Genomic DNA, 18,489 nt, shown 5'->3' on the forward strand with positions numbered 1-18,489 from the left:
ACTTATTGTCAGTTTCCTGGATGGGAGGTTATACTACAGTTTTGTAACATGTCACCATGGAGCCAAACCGGTGAAGGATACGCCGATCTTCACCACATGTGAATCCATGATTACCTCAAAATAGGAAGTTCAGTTTTAAAAAGTGTAGCTAGAGAAATTCCTCAAAATGTGATAAGCATTCAGAGAAAAGCGCAGAATGCGAGGGAATACTGAATGAGCAGGATAATCTTGTGCATATGTATTTCTGTATCATTTAAGTATTTCTTTGGAGTGAATTCCGAGATGTGTGATTGCTGGATTTGAAAATAAAAGCATATGTAGGAGTATGTTAACTTTACATTAACTTAGGGAAGACGTAAAGGATCTCTTTCTATTTCCTTGACTCTACTTTTGGGCCTCTTAAGAATGCTTTCTAGCTTTTCTCACAAAAGGAATAAATTTAACAAGAAATAGTCTAAAAACTTTATCTTCTCTGTTGCTATTTAAATTCTTCCCTACAACTAATAGAGTCTCTCATTGCTTATTGCTTGTACATTTGAAAGCTATTAATTTCTGTATAATTTTATATTTTGCTACTTTATAGGACTTTTATTGTGTAGTATTATTATTTCTCATTTTCCAGGTTCATGCTATCGTCTGCAAAAATCCAATTTTCATGTCTCTAGACGTTTCCTCCTTAAATGCCATTAGCTACTACCTCTAGTAGAATGTTAAATAAGTAGTAGGATCAACCGGTATCTCAGTAGATCCCCAGTAAGTAAGACACTGACTTCCAGACAGAGATATTCACACCTGCGTGTGGAAAGGAAGTGTTATTCAGTTCTTTTGTCTTCAGTGTTTGCGTCACGTAGGTGTTGAATTCTTCCAGGGCTTTTCTGGCCATCTGTGGGAATAATTTTTTCTTAGACCTATGAATATGGTATTATATTAATAGATTTCCTAATATCGAATCAACCTCACATTCCTGGATTAAATCTGCACAGTCATGTATCATTTCTTTATGTGTTGCTATATTCTCCTCACTAATATATTATTTAGAACTTTTATATCAATATGGATAAGTGATACTGGTCTATAATTTTTTAAATTTTTCATACTGTATTTATCAGGTCGTACTTATCCCCAACATTTTCATTTATTTGTTATTTCTTCCTCTATGATTAAATTAGCTAGATCCCAAATTTGTTAATTAAAAAAATGGTTTTATTAATTAGAACTATTTATATCAATTTATGGTTTCACCTTTACTATTTTCTTCATTGGCTTTTTATTTACCTTGTTCTTTTTCTACCATTTTGGGCTGAGAAACTTAATTCATTTATTTTCTTTCCTTTTTAATGAAAAAGTATATAAAATTATTAATTTCCTCTGGCTACTGCTTTAAGTATATCTCACAAAGTCTGCTATGCTGAGTTTTTATTATTTTAGTAATAAAATTATTATTAAAATAATAATATAAATAAAATAAAAAATAAAATAATTATTTTATACTATGCTGAGTATTTATTCTATTTTTTAGAAATTCATAATTCCAGCTTATATTTCTTACTTGCTATTTCTTTTCTTATATGATAACAAGTCTTTTTTTGTTTTAACTTCATGCTATTTGGAATGGTTTGTAAGTTTTGTTCTGTTACCTTTATAGAAGTGTAATGCTAGTCTCAGTCTCTTTCCCTTATAAGCTATTTGATCTTTTTGCCTAGAGGCCCTGAATATGTTTTATTATTAATAATCTAATAATTTTAGTAGGTACTACTTGGGAGTTGATTAATACAGGTAATTTTCTCAGGCACTTTGTCAGCCCCGTCAATTTGTAGATTTCAGTCTTCTATTTCCAGACATTTTTCTCAGATTACAGACTCAATATTAGTTCTGCTCCACTGTTTTACCTTCTTCAGTGACTCTACTGATATAAAAATCTTATCTTCTTTTTTAAAATAATATTGATTTATTTAGAGAGGGAGAGCATGCATGCATGAGAAGGGGGAGTGGCAGAGGGAGAGGAGAGAGAGACTCTCCAGCAGACTCCCTGCTGAATGTGGACCCCCCCCCCCATCGTGGGGCTCAATCTCACCATCTTGACATCATGACCTGAGCCAAAATCAAGAGTCAGATGCTTAACTGACTGAGCCACCCACGTGCCCCTAAAATTTCTCTTCTTTGCTTGACTTCTAATTCAAACACTTCCTGACTCATTTTACTTCTTTCTACATCACATTTTCATTCTCTTGGTTGCTTTCCTGCCTTTCTTCAATGTTGTATATTAAGTTCTCTTTCAAATCTATTCTTTAGACAGCTGCTCTTTAATATTTTCTTCTGATACAATTTTGCCTTTTCCGCCATTTCTTCTAGAGTGATGAACTATCAATTCATTTCTTCCTGTTTCTTAAACATTTTTTTTTTTTTGAGAGAGAGAGAGATCACATGCTGGAAGGTCAGGGGTGGGGTGAAAGGGGAGTTGGGGAGAGGGTATCCCAAGCAGACGCCCCACTGAGTTTGGAGCTGCTTGCAAGGCTTGATCTCATGACTCTGAGCCCATGACCTGAGCTCAAATCAAGAACTGGATGCTTAACTAACTGAGCCACCCAGGCACCCCTCTTGAACATTTCTGTTCCTAGTTTTTGATTTCTAATTTAAATGGTATCACAGCTTTAGATGCTTGTTTGAGGATACTTAATAAAATCATATGGTTGTACTATAGTCTTTTTTTTTTTTTTCCTGCTTCATTACTATTTTCCTGGGGGAGGGTTTCATTAGCAGAATTGTTTCTCTCAACTTAGACGATTTTTTTTAAAGAATGATAATTTTGTACACATAGGAGAGTTAGCTGATTTGGCTGGTTTGTGAAAATTTTAACTAAAGGACACTCATATCAGTGTATCAAAGTATAGTTTCCTTACTACATGGCTTTTATGGGAGGGCAGGAAGGATACTAGGGTAGAAAGAATGTGTGTCCTTCAAGTTTTAAAAAATTTTCTTTAGTGGGACACCTGGGGGTCTCAGTCAGTTAAATGTCCGACTCTTGATTTTGACTCAGGTCTGGATCTCAGGGTCATGAGATTGAGCCCTGCCCTAGGCTCTGCACTCAGGGCCATGGGGGGGCAGTGGCGGCACAGGGGGTGTGTGTCCTGCTTGAGATTCTCTCTCTCCCTCTGCTTCTGTCCCTACCCTCCCAAATTAATAAATAAATCTTTAAAAAATAAAATAAATTTTCTTTAAAGTTTTACACTATCCTAAATATATTACAGCTCTTTTTTGTTGCTGTGCTTTAGTTGATAAATTTTTTGACATTTTCTTTTTATGACCATTTTATTAGATATTTGGGTAGGGAAATTCTGGAAGTCATACTTAATCTGTTAATTAACCCTGAATTCTTAAAGTCAGTACTTCATTCTCCCTGTCTCTGTGTATTCATACACTTTATTTTTTAGAGGCATTTTAGGTTCACAGCAAAATTGAGCAGAATGTACCAAGATTTTCCATATCTCCATACAGAGCCTCCTCTTAGGAACATCCCACACCAGAGTGGGACACTGGTTACAACTGATAAACCTATGCAAACACATCATTATGAACCAGGGTTCACAGTTTACACTGGGGTTCACTCTTGGTGCTGTACGTTCTATGGGCTGGACAAATTTATAATGACAAGTATCTACCATTTTAGTATCATACAGAATAGTTTCACTGCCTAAAGATTCTCTATGCTTCACCCATTCATCACTCCTCTCTCTCTCTATATATATACATATATATATGTTTTTATAGTATAAAATTAGCCATTATCAATCTTAACCTATTACTATTAATATGCCTATAATGATAAACTGATTTAAATCCTAAATAAATGTGTCTTCTACACAGAGAGACATCATTAAAAAATCCACTCAGAGAATGGATTAATTTTTTAAATATACATATTCTAAATTATGACAGTGAATTCAGTTTACTCTCTTCCACCTACATTTATGCCACTAGGATACTCTATTTTGCTATCTTTATTATCCACATCATCAAAAAAGATTCATTTTTAGTCAGTATACACTATTTACTAAACTATTAAAATAGACTTAGAGCCCTCTGAGAACATTTCAACAACTATCTTAAAAGAAGCAAAAAATTCAACTTAACATAATTTCCCACTGCCTGAGCCTTCTTGTTTTTTTGTTTTAATTAATTAATTTATTTTACAGACAGAGATCACAAGTAGGCAGAGAGGCGGGCAGAGAGAGAGGAGGAAGCAGGCTCCCTGCGGAGCAGAGAGCCCGATGTGGGGCTCCATCCCAGGACCCTGGGATCATGACCTGAGCCGAAGGCAGAGGCTTTAACCCACTGAGCCAACCAGGCGCCCCCTGAGCCTTCTTGTTAATTGAATTTTTACTCTATACTATCTCTACCTTGTTCCTCACATTCTATGACATTCATTCATTATATACTTACTCTATCAATAATTGTCTATAGTGTGACAGGCTCTGGTAATAATACACTTGTGGAAAATATGGACAAGATTCCTTCCCTCATGAAGCATACAATTTAGCAGGGAACTGGGGACAAGAACCATAGTGCAACAGAGGACAGTGTGATAGAGTGCGTGGGGTGGGTGAACATGGATATGGAGATGATGGTTATTTAAGGGATGGCAGTCAATGAAAACTTCTTTAAAGCGGTATTTCAATTTGAATGTTACCATTCAAAACCTTAAGAAGGAAGAAAAACAAGTGCAAAGACAGCTGAGGCAGGAACCAACCTGAAGGAACAGCTAGGTCAGTTTGCTGGGGTGCAGGGTATAAGGGGAGGCAGAAGCTGGCAAGGACACGATCATACAGGAGGCCATGATAAGAGGTCTGGATTGTATTCTGAATGTCACCGAGAGCCCCTGGAGAGTTTTACGTTTGGGTATAATATTTTCTCATTTACGTTTTCTAAGATCACTGATGACTGTATGGAGAATGGGCTACAAGGGGACAAGAATGAGAGAGGAAAAGACCCAAGAAAGAGCTGTGGCAGTAGTCCATCCATGCAGCTTGCCCCACGCGGCTGAGACGAAGGATACTAACAGTGAAGATGATGAAGAGTCAGTGTAGACAGTGAGTGTGGCAGGGAACACTGGCAGGACTTCCTAGTAAGCGGACGTGGAGTGGTAAGGGGGAGGAGGCGAATGTAGTGACGTGGGTGGTGGTGCTATGCACTGCCGTGGAGCAGGCAGGAGGCACTGGAGACCCTGAGTAGTGCAGGTCCCCCTGCAGTAGGGAACTCTTCCCCAGCCCCCACCTCACACACACTGGCGTGCAGGGAACTGGGAGGCAGAGATAAAAGACCTGAGCACCGTATCATACCAGCACCACTTATCCAACCCGAAGTTCTAGAGTCACAGCCCCAGCCTGTGCTGGAGGCAGGAGAAAGAGTAACTCTGAACCAGCTAAGCTACTGGAGTTTAAAAATGCACAGGTTGAGTCTTAGACAATGAAATGTGATCACAGAAACTGGCCTGAAATGTTTTGTTATTGAACCAAGATGTTGTTGTTCAGAAAGATGCGGAACAAGGGAAAGAGGGGTGGACAGAGCACAGCCGAAAGCAGGAGCAGGAAAAGCGGCAACTCTCATATTCGTTCCCAAGGTATTCAAAATACCCAAAAAATGAGCTACTAAAAGTGACTCAAGAATGAGGAAGTGGTCAGCTGTATCCAAAGCTGCTAAGCAGTTTAACAGAACAAAGGCAGAGAACTGACTTTTGAACTGCAGTGGGGGACCACCTTGATAAAAGTCGTTTTAGTACCGGGGAGAGACACAGAAAGCCCAATGGGCATAGGTTAAAAAAGACAAGAGCAGACCTTTTTAATCCTCCTGCAGCTTCACTCCAAGCGTGCTTCACAGAAATGTCACTGCTGCTCTTCAGCATTCTGCAACCAAAGCATGCGCAATGCGGGAAATAGTAATTTCCAAATAGATTTTGTTTTTCTTACCTTCACTGATTAAATTTAATGTGTCTTGTTTCCCATCTCCTTCTTGTGACTGACCTGGATCCAGTGAAGTCTGAGAAAGGCTGACTTCAGCTGATAACTGGTCAAGACTTTGATAACTTTTTCTGTAAAACAAGGGTGAGATACTACTTGGATTTCTTCTCACAAAAAAGAATTTCTTAGAGATATTCTTTAATGATTTGCTTCAATTTATTGAATTTCTAGTTTATTTTTCCCCATTCTTCCCCTAAACTCCGTCTCTATTGTTGCTACGATATGATCTCCATTATACTTTTCCCTCCACACTCTCTGGAGGCCTCTGTGTTTAATCTATTGAAAAAGGAAAAGAAAAACAATTTGTCAAACTAATTTAAATCCTTGCACCAATTTTGATTATTTAGCTCGTAAGAAATTGGCAACCTTCTGGTTATTATCAGTTTTCAGAGAAGCAGAAAAATCTACAGATTACTCTTAATGCAGAAACCAAAATGACATAACTTAATAATGACCTACTATCTCCTAGGCACTTAAACATTCTTCAATGTTTTGATATTTTTACAGATGGTTTTTACATAATAATAATTACAAATTATCACAAATTCCTGCAATTTAGAAGTTTAAAGATGTAGGTTAATAACATAGTTGTTTTTGTTAATACACTATCAAGATAATCTCCTTCCCTTGTATATTTGCTACTGTGAGCTCAATTTCCATTAAACAAATTAATGAGAAATGAATTATAATAGAGGAAAAATTCAGTTATAAATGGAAAGTTATTAAGGCTTATTATTACACCTTCCTCATATTTGTTTTGTCAGGATAAAAACAACTCAAGAAATGCATGCAGCTTTGGTATTATTGACATTTCAAGAAGAGAATGGAATTCATTATTATTATTTCCAAATACATGTGATCCAGGAGAAAGAATATGCTTTTCAGGTTTAAACTCTATTACCCAAGGTAGCCACTTCCTAACTAATTTCTTAGAAATGTCATATATTCTATGATAACATTATAGGAAAGTATATATAATTTAAATGATCTATTCCAGAGCTACTCTCTATTCATACATACACAGTAAACTTACAAATTTATTGAAAGTATATATATATTATGTATGAGGGGATATATACAACAGTATCAATTTTTTTTTTTCATCTAAGACATGAAGGATGAGATGATGGAATAAGTTTACCACTTTACAATATAGGCAGTGTTCTCATTTTATAACATGATGACTTTTCAAATGTCAAGTATAAGAGTTCTTAGTTATATTTTTAAGTAGCAGGAAATCCTATTGTAGGAAACCACTGATAATTATTACAATAGATAAAACACATATAAGCTATACAACATGTAATAAAGAAGGATACCCAGTATTTATATAATGCTTACCAAATGCTAGGTACTCTCCCTACACATTTTATATATATTAACTTATTTAATCCTCACAACTACCCTGAGAGGTTAGAATTATAACTATTCCCATTTTATACAGAGTAAACTGGGGCATAAAGAAGAGATCAGATTTTAACTTGGTAGCCTGGCTCTAATTCTGTCCCCTATCTAGGCTATCTCCTTCTCAGGAGGATTTCTTCTACAGAAAGAAAAAAATTTAGTTTTCTGTTTTATTAAAAACCTTCTTAAAGAGCAGCCTTATGGCTGAGACTAACCATGTAAACTATACAGTATTGAATTATATCACTGAAAATTTTACTTGACTTTCATTAAAAGTTTATTTCTTTAGCTACAGAAGAAAGCAGGAATTCAACAAAGTTATAAATTTTTTTTCCTAATTATTTTTCTTTGCCTAATAGGTAGAAGGCTTGTTTTTATACTTTTGGCTTTAAATGAGTTTCTGACACTGGTTTTTTCATCACAGGAAACTTGATAGTTAATATTAAATTTTAAAAATTCTAGAAATATTTACAAACAAAATACCCAGAAGCAAAAAAGACATAAAATTAATTAGAAAATTATAAGGACTGAGAGCTCGTCGGCACATGTTCACAGCAATCTAGGACTGTCACTAGCTTTGGGGAGGAAAGCCTAGAAAAGCTTCCTCTGATAAAAACAACACAAAATGAACTTTCTGCATTACCTACCGAAGTTCCTTTTAGATATTACATTTCCAAATGGAAAGTGATTGTGGAAACCATCTACCCTTCAATGTTACATTAAATGAACAAGCTTGCATTTTACAGACTTCATTTAACCAAATGCTAATGAATATAGAAACAGAACTTGGTAGACCATGATTTCTGAAGTAATAATGTAAAGTCCAAGCCAAAGTAAAGTCCCTTATTCAAAAGATACTCGTAACAGTACCATGTAATATTTTCCTTGCATGAAGATAATTACAGAGCCACCACCTGGGAGCAATCTAATCGAGCTGTTTGCAACAATGACAAAGAATGGGTTTTCCCTATTCTTACCTGATTGCCAATACAACTGGCAGCTCCTTCTGACAAGCATGTTGTCCTGGAGTAAACTGTCTGTGGGAGTTCTGACTTTAAGAGGTCACCACTAAGTCCTATTTTAGAATTCTAGACTCCTTAACATCATACTGTAAGATTCAAACATAACCCACGAGGCACATCAAATCAATCAACAGTCTGTTTCCTGAAGCAGATTTTTAAAAATAGCAATATCTTACTTCATCAAAGTAAGATTCCCAGACAGTAAGATAAGGAATGATGTCAAGTATCATAAGCATCTGAGATGTAATAAAACCCATTTTTTAAAATATCGAATTATTTCAAATTTTAAGTCACTCAAATACAAGCTATTATACAAGGAAACCAGATACCAAATAGAGGCAAATTAAAAGCAACTTGAGCAATAGGCTTGATTTCACTTATTAATAAATTTTCTACAATCTTAAACTTTATATCAATGATCAGAAGTCATGATGTGGATAATCTACAATACCTATTTGCCCAATAGATGTAGTGAGGTCAATAATAATTTACATTATCTGGTAGTCATTGAGCAAAAAAGAGTGTTAGGCTCAGGAGACGTCATCCACATGAAGAAAATAAAAACACAGATTTGCACACTGTAGACATAGAGGCACATGAATATGCATGGAGCCAGTGATGGGCTGTTCTTTTTATTCGTGGTTTGATTTTCATAGAAATGTATTTAACGAACAAAATAAGCATTTACTTTATCAGAATATCTATATACTCTTAATCTACTAAAATTAATGAAAGGATGCATGGGAGCCTGAAAGGGAAGGCCATATGTGAGTCAGGTCAATGCAAACCTCGTAAGCTGTAAAAGATTTTTGCAGCCTCATTGCTTCAGGGAGTCCTACTCCTAAAGTACTGGGAAAGTGTACATGGGAAAGAGGACTTATAAGACATCTGAAGTAATTATATCCACTCATAAGTCATTAAAAAAATTAGCCTACATAGATCACAAAGGACATATAAAGGCTCATAATTCTCAATAATCTGGTGAATGATAGCCAAATTAAAAGTAATGATAAATTTAGAAGAGTAAAAAAACTTAAGTAGAAAATAAAAATATGAACAATGAATCTCATCTTTTAGGATGGAAATGAGTGGGTTAGGCACTAATCTAACAAGATTATATAACATATACTGTAGTAACAGTATATAACCAGTATCTAACAAGATCATGTGGCCTAGACTTTGCATATAAAAAACACTAAACAGAACATACTGCGAAAAAAAAGTAAACAATTGCTGTATGTGTGTGTTTTATATACTTATTTATGGTTGAGTTTTTTATTTTTTAAATTTATTTTTATTTATTTATTTTTAAAGATTTTATTTATTTATTTGACAGAGATCACAAGTAGGCAGAGAGGCAGGCAGAGACAGAGAGGGAAGCAGGCTCCCTGCTGAGCAGAGAGCCCAATGCCAGGCCTCAATCCGAGGACTCTGGGATCATGACCTGAGCCGAAGGCAGAGGCTTTAACCCACTGAGCCACCCAGGTGCCCCTACTGTTGAATTTTTATAGTCGATCTGTAATGCTTTAAAAAATTTTAACATGATATTCCTATGTTTGAGATAAAGGAAAAGATATAAAACCAAGCATAATTAATTAGACCTTGTCAGGTCTAAATAATCAAGAAAAAACTGGAAATGAGATTTTTTAAAGTTTTATAAAGAGTATAGTAAATGAAAATAAGTGTGAGATATTCTACTGTGAAAAAGATTCTTCTATGAGTAGGTAATAACATAGCCACGTTATCCCATCAACTCTCCCTGCTTGTGTTCCCACTCTGCTGTCTCTGTCTGTCAAATAAATAAAATCTTGAAAAAAGAAAAAAAAAAGAGACGGCAACTAGACCAAGAAATTCATTAAATCAAACAGCACAATATCATTCCTTTTGGAGCTAACTTGACAGAGCTCCTAGAGAAATGCAGACATCCCATATTCTTAGCAGGAAATTATAATTATAATACCACATAATGACTAATTATAGGACCAGTTTCTTTCTCCAAATTATCAAAAGCACTAATATTCCTTATTAAGAGGTGTTAGCTACCAGTTCCATAATTTGTAGATTCTTGATAAATGTTTGTTAAACTTGCTGAAGATACTGGTCAAATTAAGAGGAATCAGTGATGAGGTTACGTCAAGAGCTTTGGCTTATAGTACAGATTTGGGGGAAGCAAAAACCAGATCCTGAGAAAAGCAATGATTTGTTTCAAACATGATTTACTGAGCACTACTCTACTCTGGAAATCCAGTCTCCATTTTTACATTGAAAAGTTGGGATTAGGTATTAGGCTAAACAAAATAAGTCAGTCAAAGGAAGATAATTACCATATGATTTCTCTGATATGAGGAATTTGAGAGGCATGGCAGTGGGCCATGGGGGGTATGGAGGGAGAGATGGAAAAAATGAAACAAGATGGGATTAGGAGGGAGACAAACCATAAGACACTCTTAATCTCATGAAACAAACAGGATTGCTGGCGGGCGGGGGAGTTGGATAGGGTGGCTGGGTTATATACACTGGGGAGGGTATGTGCTATGGTGAATGCTGTGAAATGTGTAAGATTAATGATTCACAGACCTGTACCCCTGAGGCAAATAATACATTAAATGTTAATTTAAAAAATTAAAAAATTTGAAAAAACATTGGGATTATATTTTCAGAACTGAGGATCTGCTGGTCACTTTAATTTTATGTAACTTTTACAAACTCTCTAACAAAGTAGAGTTGAGGAGAGTGGGTGAATGCATATTCTGAAACATAGAAGATACAAAGTTTTATAAGAACACAAACCAAAGAGATTATATAGAATATAAATAAAGATTCCCTGAGAAGTAGTAGGTGCCATGCAATTTATTACTGACTTGAAGAGGCACTACCCCCAGAATTACATGTGCAGAAGGTAAGAGGTATTCCTTTCTGTTGTTACACAGCAAGTAGGGTAGGAGAGATTACTTCCAAGTCCTGACCCTAAACTTTGGGTCCAGTGATCGCCATACTACACCCCAGCTGCATACTTTCTGTTCAGGAATGTAGCAGGGCCATCTAAAAGCGCACCAATATGAACAGTAAGGCCAGATGAAAGGATGATGCTGAGAAGGCAGGAGTATTCCCTCTTCAGCTAATGGAGCAGTTGAGCCAAGGAGTATAAAGTCTGGATCCATGCTAGACAGACCAACAGGCAATTTTACTCCTTTTTTTTCTGATACTGCAATTACTTTTGCTGCTGTCATAATAAAAGCCAGTCATTATTACCACATGCAAAGGTAAACTAGAAATAACTCTTCCACTCAGACTCACTGGTTCCTCAAGATGTAGGTCTTACAGGCAGGTCTACATTTAGGTCTTTTGGCTAAAATATTTTACTTCCTATTATCTAAAGTGACAATGTGGTTACTGCAATAAAAAGCACACTATTAGTCTTTTAACATATCATGAGTTAATGTTATAATATTTTTACAGTTATAAAAGCAGGAGCATCTCGTGTTATAGAGAGATAAGTGGACCAATTACTGCAATAGATTCTGTTTTTCAATCAGAAATATGAATAAATATTCTTTTATTACTTGTATATGTCATAGAAAAATAAAATTATAGACCAACATAAGAAGATATGTTCTAGTTGTTTATAACTTTCAGAGGGTATATAAGGGAACTTGGTACAATCCATGAAAGACTCAGTCAACACCTGGAATCATACTGAACAACATGGTTAGTAGATGTTGAAGAGAGTTCTACTGATTCATTCTGTAAGCAGTCTGCTCACTATTCCCTGCCTATCTCTAGCAATCAGTGAGACAAACAAGCAAAAGAAGCATTTTTTAGCAACAGAAGGTCAAACTTATTTTGAGTACTCCCTTTGATAGATGAAAAAAAATCACACAATAAGGCAAGTAGAAATTGCCTACACTAAAACAATCCCTGTAGAAATGTCTGGTTACTACCTACCTAGTGAAAAGCACCCTAAGAAGCACAGATGGAAATGTATGGCTCTACCAGTGAGGTTTAAAAATAAGGGCTTAAAAAGAAGAGTGGAGAAGAAATTAAAAAAAAAAAAAAAAAAGAGGGAGGGAAGAAGGGAGAGGAGAAAGGAGGAAGAGAAGAAACGGAAGGGGAGGAGGGAGGAAAGGGAAAGAACAGAAGGGGATGGAGGGACAGAAGGAAATCATTAGAAAACCAGCCAAAGAGAGGAAAATAAAGATATTGAAAAAGTTATCAAGATGGGAAGAGTGGCTAAAAGCCAAAAGAAAGTTTACAATTTTTGTTATCTTTCAAAATGAAGATACTCCAGAGGAATATAGCCTATTCCAAAGGAATGCAGCTCTCTTAACATTTCAACACTATGACTTAACATAACGTAAAGTCCTAAAGAGTGGGACAAAGAAATACAAAAAGAATCCTATGGCCCACAGGTGGAGTGATTATATTTTCTATAGCCTCCAAAAATTAGATTTCTCAAAAATAAACAAAACTCTCTCAGACCCACCAAGAACAGTATCTTTTCAATCTATCATGAGATGGAATTTTGTATTTTTAACTAGCAAGAAAATTAATCCCAAGGCAAATACAAATACCAAAGCTAAAATTCAAAAATAGATGGCTCATTAAATACAAGCTCATAGACTTAACTGAAGGACTGGCTGAAGACTTAAGGGAGAAGCAGGTAGCTGGTACAATACTGCATGAGAATTTCTTAGATATTTTACTTCCCCAGGGTGCCTTGGCTTCAAAACGTTAACATATTCACTGCCTTAATCTGACTTTATCAAGCCAAAGTCGTCTTAAATTCTACTTTTGCCCTAAGTTAATAATGAATTCAGAAAGAATAAGTGAGAAACCAAAGTGGATAACCATGTGTTTGGGTACAACTAAATTTGTAATTAGTTGGAAAAAAAAGTATTACACTTACTCATACCACTGTTTATTGTGTTTTCGGTAAAGCAACGTATCCAAGGCAACAGCATTGACATCCAGAGCTCCTGGGGAAGGCCACTGGTTGGTGAGGTGGGCAGTTAACTCTTGTCTTGATCTTAAATCATTATTCTTTAGCACAGTCCTGTGAATATTAAGATGGTGAGTGCTTTTGTCTTCACTGCTCTGCAATGGCAGAGGAACCTAATGGTATCAATCTGGCCCCCAAAATTCATCTTTTTAAAATGGTATGTTAACAGATTGTCAACAGAGCTATCGGGGCTATTAATGTCTCCTACCACATGTGGCTTTCATTCTTTCTCTACAGGCTACAACAAACCACGAACGTGTGGAGTTCAGACTTCCGGCTTTTTCCACACAGATATTACTAAAGGACTAAAGGTGCATCTTGCACCTTACCTAAAAAATTTTGGTATCTTAAAGTTATAGATTATTAGATTCCAGTTAAAATAAGAAAAGATTCCATGTATATAATTTTCTAGCATCAACATTCACTCTATTAGTTTAACTTAGTAAACAAAAAAGAATTAAAATGAGTAAAAAATAAAACTAAATGCAGAAAAATACTTAAAAAAATCCATAAGGTGTCTGGAATTTTTTAATAGAAGTAACTACCAATAAACCTTTATGAAAATAATTAAATCAATGATAACTGAACACTATAACCCACTAGAAATATTTCAGCTATGGAACGAAGCCATGGTAACAGTTCACAATTTACTCTCCGTTTTGTAGAACCATTACTCATTAATAACAATTTGCAAAAGAGCTAACTTTGGGCCAAAATTTAAACCTCACAAACCAATTAATAACTTTCACAAGACTAATTCAGCATTTGAACTGGTGGTTAAAGATAAATTTAAAAGCATAATTCTGTTTGCAAAGGCCCTATTCTACCTCTAAAAAGCTTCAAAATACCACGTAGGCAAGACGCCTTCTCTAACAGGAGTCTGTGACTTTGGTATACCAAAATCTGAGCCATCATCTCAGAAGCACGGAGGTACTATCTGTCTGCTGCTAAGTGTCTGAAACAATCATCCTGCTGTGGGTGGCAGAGCAGTGGTGTGCTGGCAAGACAATCCCGCACACAAAAAATGAACCTACACAACACCTCTAGCTGTAAACTCTGACTCAAATGGAAAATTTGATTTTTATATGTCTCTACATATTTATATGTCTCTAACAGGCTACTTATGAATATTTCTGACTTTACAGGGTATCTGTGTATACTTTTGCTCCATCTATGTCACAAAGAAACATTACTTGAAGTAAATACTAAGTTTAATCTCAGAATGGAATACTAAAAAAGCAAAAGAGGCAGAAGTCTGTGAGAAGGCATCACATTAAGATATTCTTGTAGGCTACCTGAAACAATTTCATTTCACTGGAATAAGAATGAAAATTTTAAAAAGGACTTTTAAGGTACTTTAACATGGGTTTTTATTAAAATAATAAAGAGTTCAGAAAAACTTCAAGACTGACAGAAAACTAGGTTAAGCAGAAATGGGGTTACTGGCCAGAGAATCTATTAAAATAAGCCACAATTATTTCGGCTTCTCTTATTAGACTTTTCTCTTTCACATATTCACTCTCTCTAGGGTCTTAGAGAGTGTCACTGGGAAACCCAACTTCGATGTCATCACTATTTACAGAAAACAGAGCAGAATGCAAGAAAGACAAATATGCATCTGTGAGGAAATGACATTGGAAAAATTCAGTCAATATAAGTAATTGAACAACTTCCAATTTAGAATATATTATTCCTGGAAATTGAAAAGTTTTACACTGCATAAATGAAAAAAAGAACTAAGTTTCACGGAAGTTTTTACACAGTACTTGTCCCTGGAAAATTTTTGCCTAATGACAACTTATCATACTGTCTTTAGAATTCTGTGTTTAGAAGTCCCAATGACATTGTTTCCTATGGGCAGCTGCCCTGTGCTTTGAAACAGGAGACAGAGATTGCAGTGTACTGGACAGGCTCAGCTTCCATCCAGGCTGCCCCTGCTTTCCACCTTCTGTGATGAATGTGGAGACAGACAATACTCGCTTTGTGTTGCCACAGCAAATGGGAAAGGTTCCTAGAGAATCCTTGTGTAAGGCCCCTTCTCTCACTGCTCTAGTATACGAAGGAACAGGCAAGCGGATTTAAGGGATGTTGAAAACCCTACCCCTGAATTCTGAATCTTGATTCTGTCTACTTAGATAATGAAGAGACAAAGCAGTTTATTCATTCTAGCAGTGGGCTCTGACCAAAATGACCAGCACCGAGACAGACCTCAAGTTCCTACTTGCTAGCTCTGAAGTAGCTTAGCCTACCTCTCTCCAAGCCTACTTTTCCAGTCTTTCTTTCCATTCCTTGAGTTGTTGATATCAATCTAAGGAATTCCATTTTTGCTTAAGAGTTGACTGCTTTCCTACAATCAAAGAATCCTATTACTCACTGAGAACAAGCAAAACATACCTAGTTAACTTTAGGACCTACACAAAGGTAATATAAATGCGGTTAATATGGAAAACGAGGACATTTTTCTCAATGGCCAAGCTTAAAAATAGGTTCATCTTAAATTATTCAAATTATCTCCTAGTGTGAAATCAGTGGCAACTTAAGGTAAAATTATGTGATTTTTGGCATTTAACTTTACTTAGAACTCTAACCAATGTTAACACTAATAAGTTAATCTAAAAATTAAATCATTCTATATGAGATAGATTCCACTTTTCATTTCTGTCTATGAGACAAGTCTCTCATTAGCAACTGAACATCTCTCATTGAGATAATAATTCTACAGAAAGGTACAACAAAGGAAAATTACTTATTATAAAAGTAGGAGCAACATACTTATCACAGCTAATTTTAAGAACTTTCCTGTGGTAGCTACCTTAAATTGCTAGATAGATCATTTCTCTTCAGATTTTCAATAGGAATTATGCAAGAATTTGGCCATAAAAATTCTAATTTAATCCCTCTACAGCTTTACTGAGGTATAATTAGCAATTAAGAACTGTATACATCTAAAATGTACAACTTGATTTTGTAGACATAACAACATAATCACCACATTCAAGCTAATTAACATATCCATCACCTCACAGTTGCCTCTTGTGTATGATGGGAACACTTGAGATATACCCTCTTAGAACACTTTAGGTATACAATACAGTATTAAGTATACTCATGTTACTGTATATAGATCTCCATAATTTATACATCTTGCATAACTGAAACTTTTTACTTTTTGAACATCATCTCACTTCCCCCTCTCTCCAGGCCCAAAGGGGTACAACCATTCTAATCTCTGCTTCTATGCATTTGACTATTTTAGATTCCACATATAAGTGAGATCATGCACTATTTGTTTTTCACCATCTGGCTTATTTCGCCTAGCATAATTTCCTCAAGTTTCATCCATATTGTTTCAAACAGTAGTTTCCTTTTTTTAAGGTAAAATAATTCTCTATAGTGTGCTTGTGTGGATAAAGACACAGGGTCTTCATATATGACATTTTCTTTATCCATCCATCCATCCATCCATGAGTTTCCTTCCACTTCTTGGCTATTGTGATTGAGATATATATAATGAAATACATCATGGAAACATCAGTTTGAAAAACACCTGGGATATATGGAAAGGAGATTATTTACTAATTTATTTACTAGCAGAATGTGTCCTTGTGGAGCAGGGATCTTTAGGAGACTTCTCCAAGAACAAAAGAGCTGATGGGCACCATTTCCTTACCCCGTCCCCCAGTCTGGATATGCAGACACCTGCAGAACTACTGAAAGCACTCTCTATGTAGCTTGCTAAGAGTGCCTCCCACCCATGTTCTCTCCTATGAACTGCCCCCTCCAACTCCCACTGGAGAGCTCTACAAAGTGGCTCCAGCTCCCCTCCCATAGCAAACCTACTCACCCACTACACTTATTAAAATTGTGCCCCACCTCCACATTGTTCTGCAGACCCACACCATCCAACCTGTCCTAGGCAGCAGTCCATCCAAAGAGGCACCGCAAATCTAGCACTGTGCAAGCAGTCCGACAGTGTCTAACAGCACTCCAAAAAGACTGTTGCCCAGATGAAAGGGAAATATACCCATGAAACAGCTCCACTGCAGTCCCAGCAGTGGGCTGGGGGCAGATACCCAGTCTGACTGCAGGTCCCGCCCACCAATGAAAGTCTCTCAGGGGATAACAAAGAGAGAGTGACCTGTAGTTTGGTGTGACCACAGTTCTGGCAAATGCCTAGTCTGACCCAACTCAAGTCCAAAGACCCACTAACAACAAAGGGACCAAATGCTGCTTGAAACAGGCAAACGTGCCATCACAGATGACAGAAGGGAAAAGCACTCAGTCACAATGGTAAGGGGCATGCAACACACATAGCTGATACCTCTGAAGCTCCAGGCTCTGATGAAGAGGGGACATTGCCCTGAAGGGTACTATAGGAACTTTTCTTCATAAGGCAACTACTTTCAAGAGCAGGAGACTCACATGACTTTCCTAACACAGAGAAACAGACATAGAGAGTTAGACAAAAATGAGGAAACAGAGAAATATGTCCCAAATTAAAGAAGAGGACTAAATCACAGCAAGAGAGTTAACAAAACAGAGACAATATGTCTGATAGAGAATTTAAAATAATGGTCATAGACATAATCACTGAACTTGAGAAAAGAGTGGACGACCTCAGTGAGACCCTCAACAAAGAGACAGAAAATACAAAAAGAATCACATAGAGATGAAGAACTCAGTAACTGAAATTAAAAATTCACTAAGAGAATAATGAATAAATTAGAGGAAGTAGAAGGATGGATCAGTGACCTGGAGGACAGTGTAATGGAAAACAATCAAGCAGGACAGGATAAAGAAAAAAGAAAAAGAAAACAATGAGAATAGATTAAGGGAACTCAGTGACACCATCAAGTATAATAACATCTACACTATAAGGATCCCAAAAGAGAAAAGAAGGGGAAGAAAATTTATTTGAAGAAACAATAGCTCAAAACTTCTCAAATCTTAGGAAGAACACAGAAACCCAGATCCAGGAGGCACAGAGATCCCCCAATGAAATCAATTCAAGGAGGTTCACACTAAGACACATAATAATTAAATGACAAAA

General features: G+C 36.2%; 1 protein-coding gene across 8 annotated transcripts in view; it reads right to left on the reverse strand.

Annotated features, from left to right (window-relative positions):
• The window catches only part of RUNDC3B (RUN domain containing 3B), a 135,086-nt gene that overhangs the window by 5,849 nt on the left and 110,748 nt on the right, over positions 1-18,489 (reverse strand). For 5 of the 8 annotated variants that reach the window (XM_046020535.1, XM_046020532.1, XM_046020534.1 and 2 more), the window contains 2 exons: positions 13,347-13,493; positions 5,964-6,085 (listed from right to left, as the gene is read on the reverse strand). In XM_046020535.1, coding sequence (XP_045876491.1) covers positions 5,964-6,085; positions 13,347-13,493 — 269 coding nt within the window. Of the gene's footprint in view, positions 1-577; positions 884-5,963; positions 6,086-13,346; positions 13,494-18,489 lie in introns of those variants that run through there. The other 3 variants (XM_046020538.1, XM_046020537.1, XM_046020536.1) reach the window with 2 other exon arrangements.

The sequence above is a fragment of the Meles meles genome, chromosome 10 (assembly GCF_922984935.1).
Source record: "Meles meles chromosome 10, mMelMel3.1 paternal haplotype, whole genome shotgun sequence".
NCBI lineage: Eukaryota > Metazoa > Chordata > Mammalia > Carnivora > Mustelidae > Meles > Meles meles.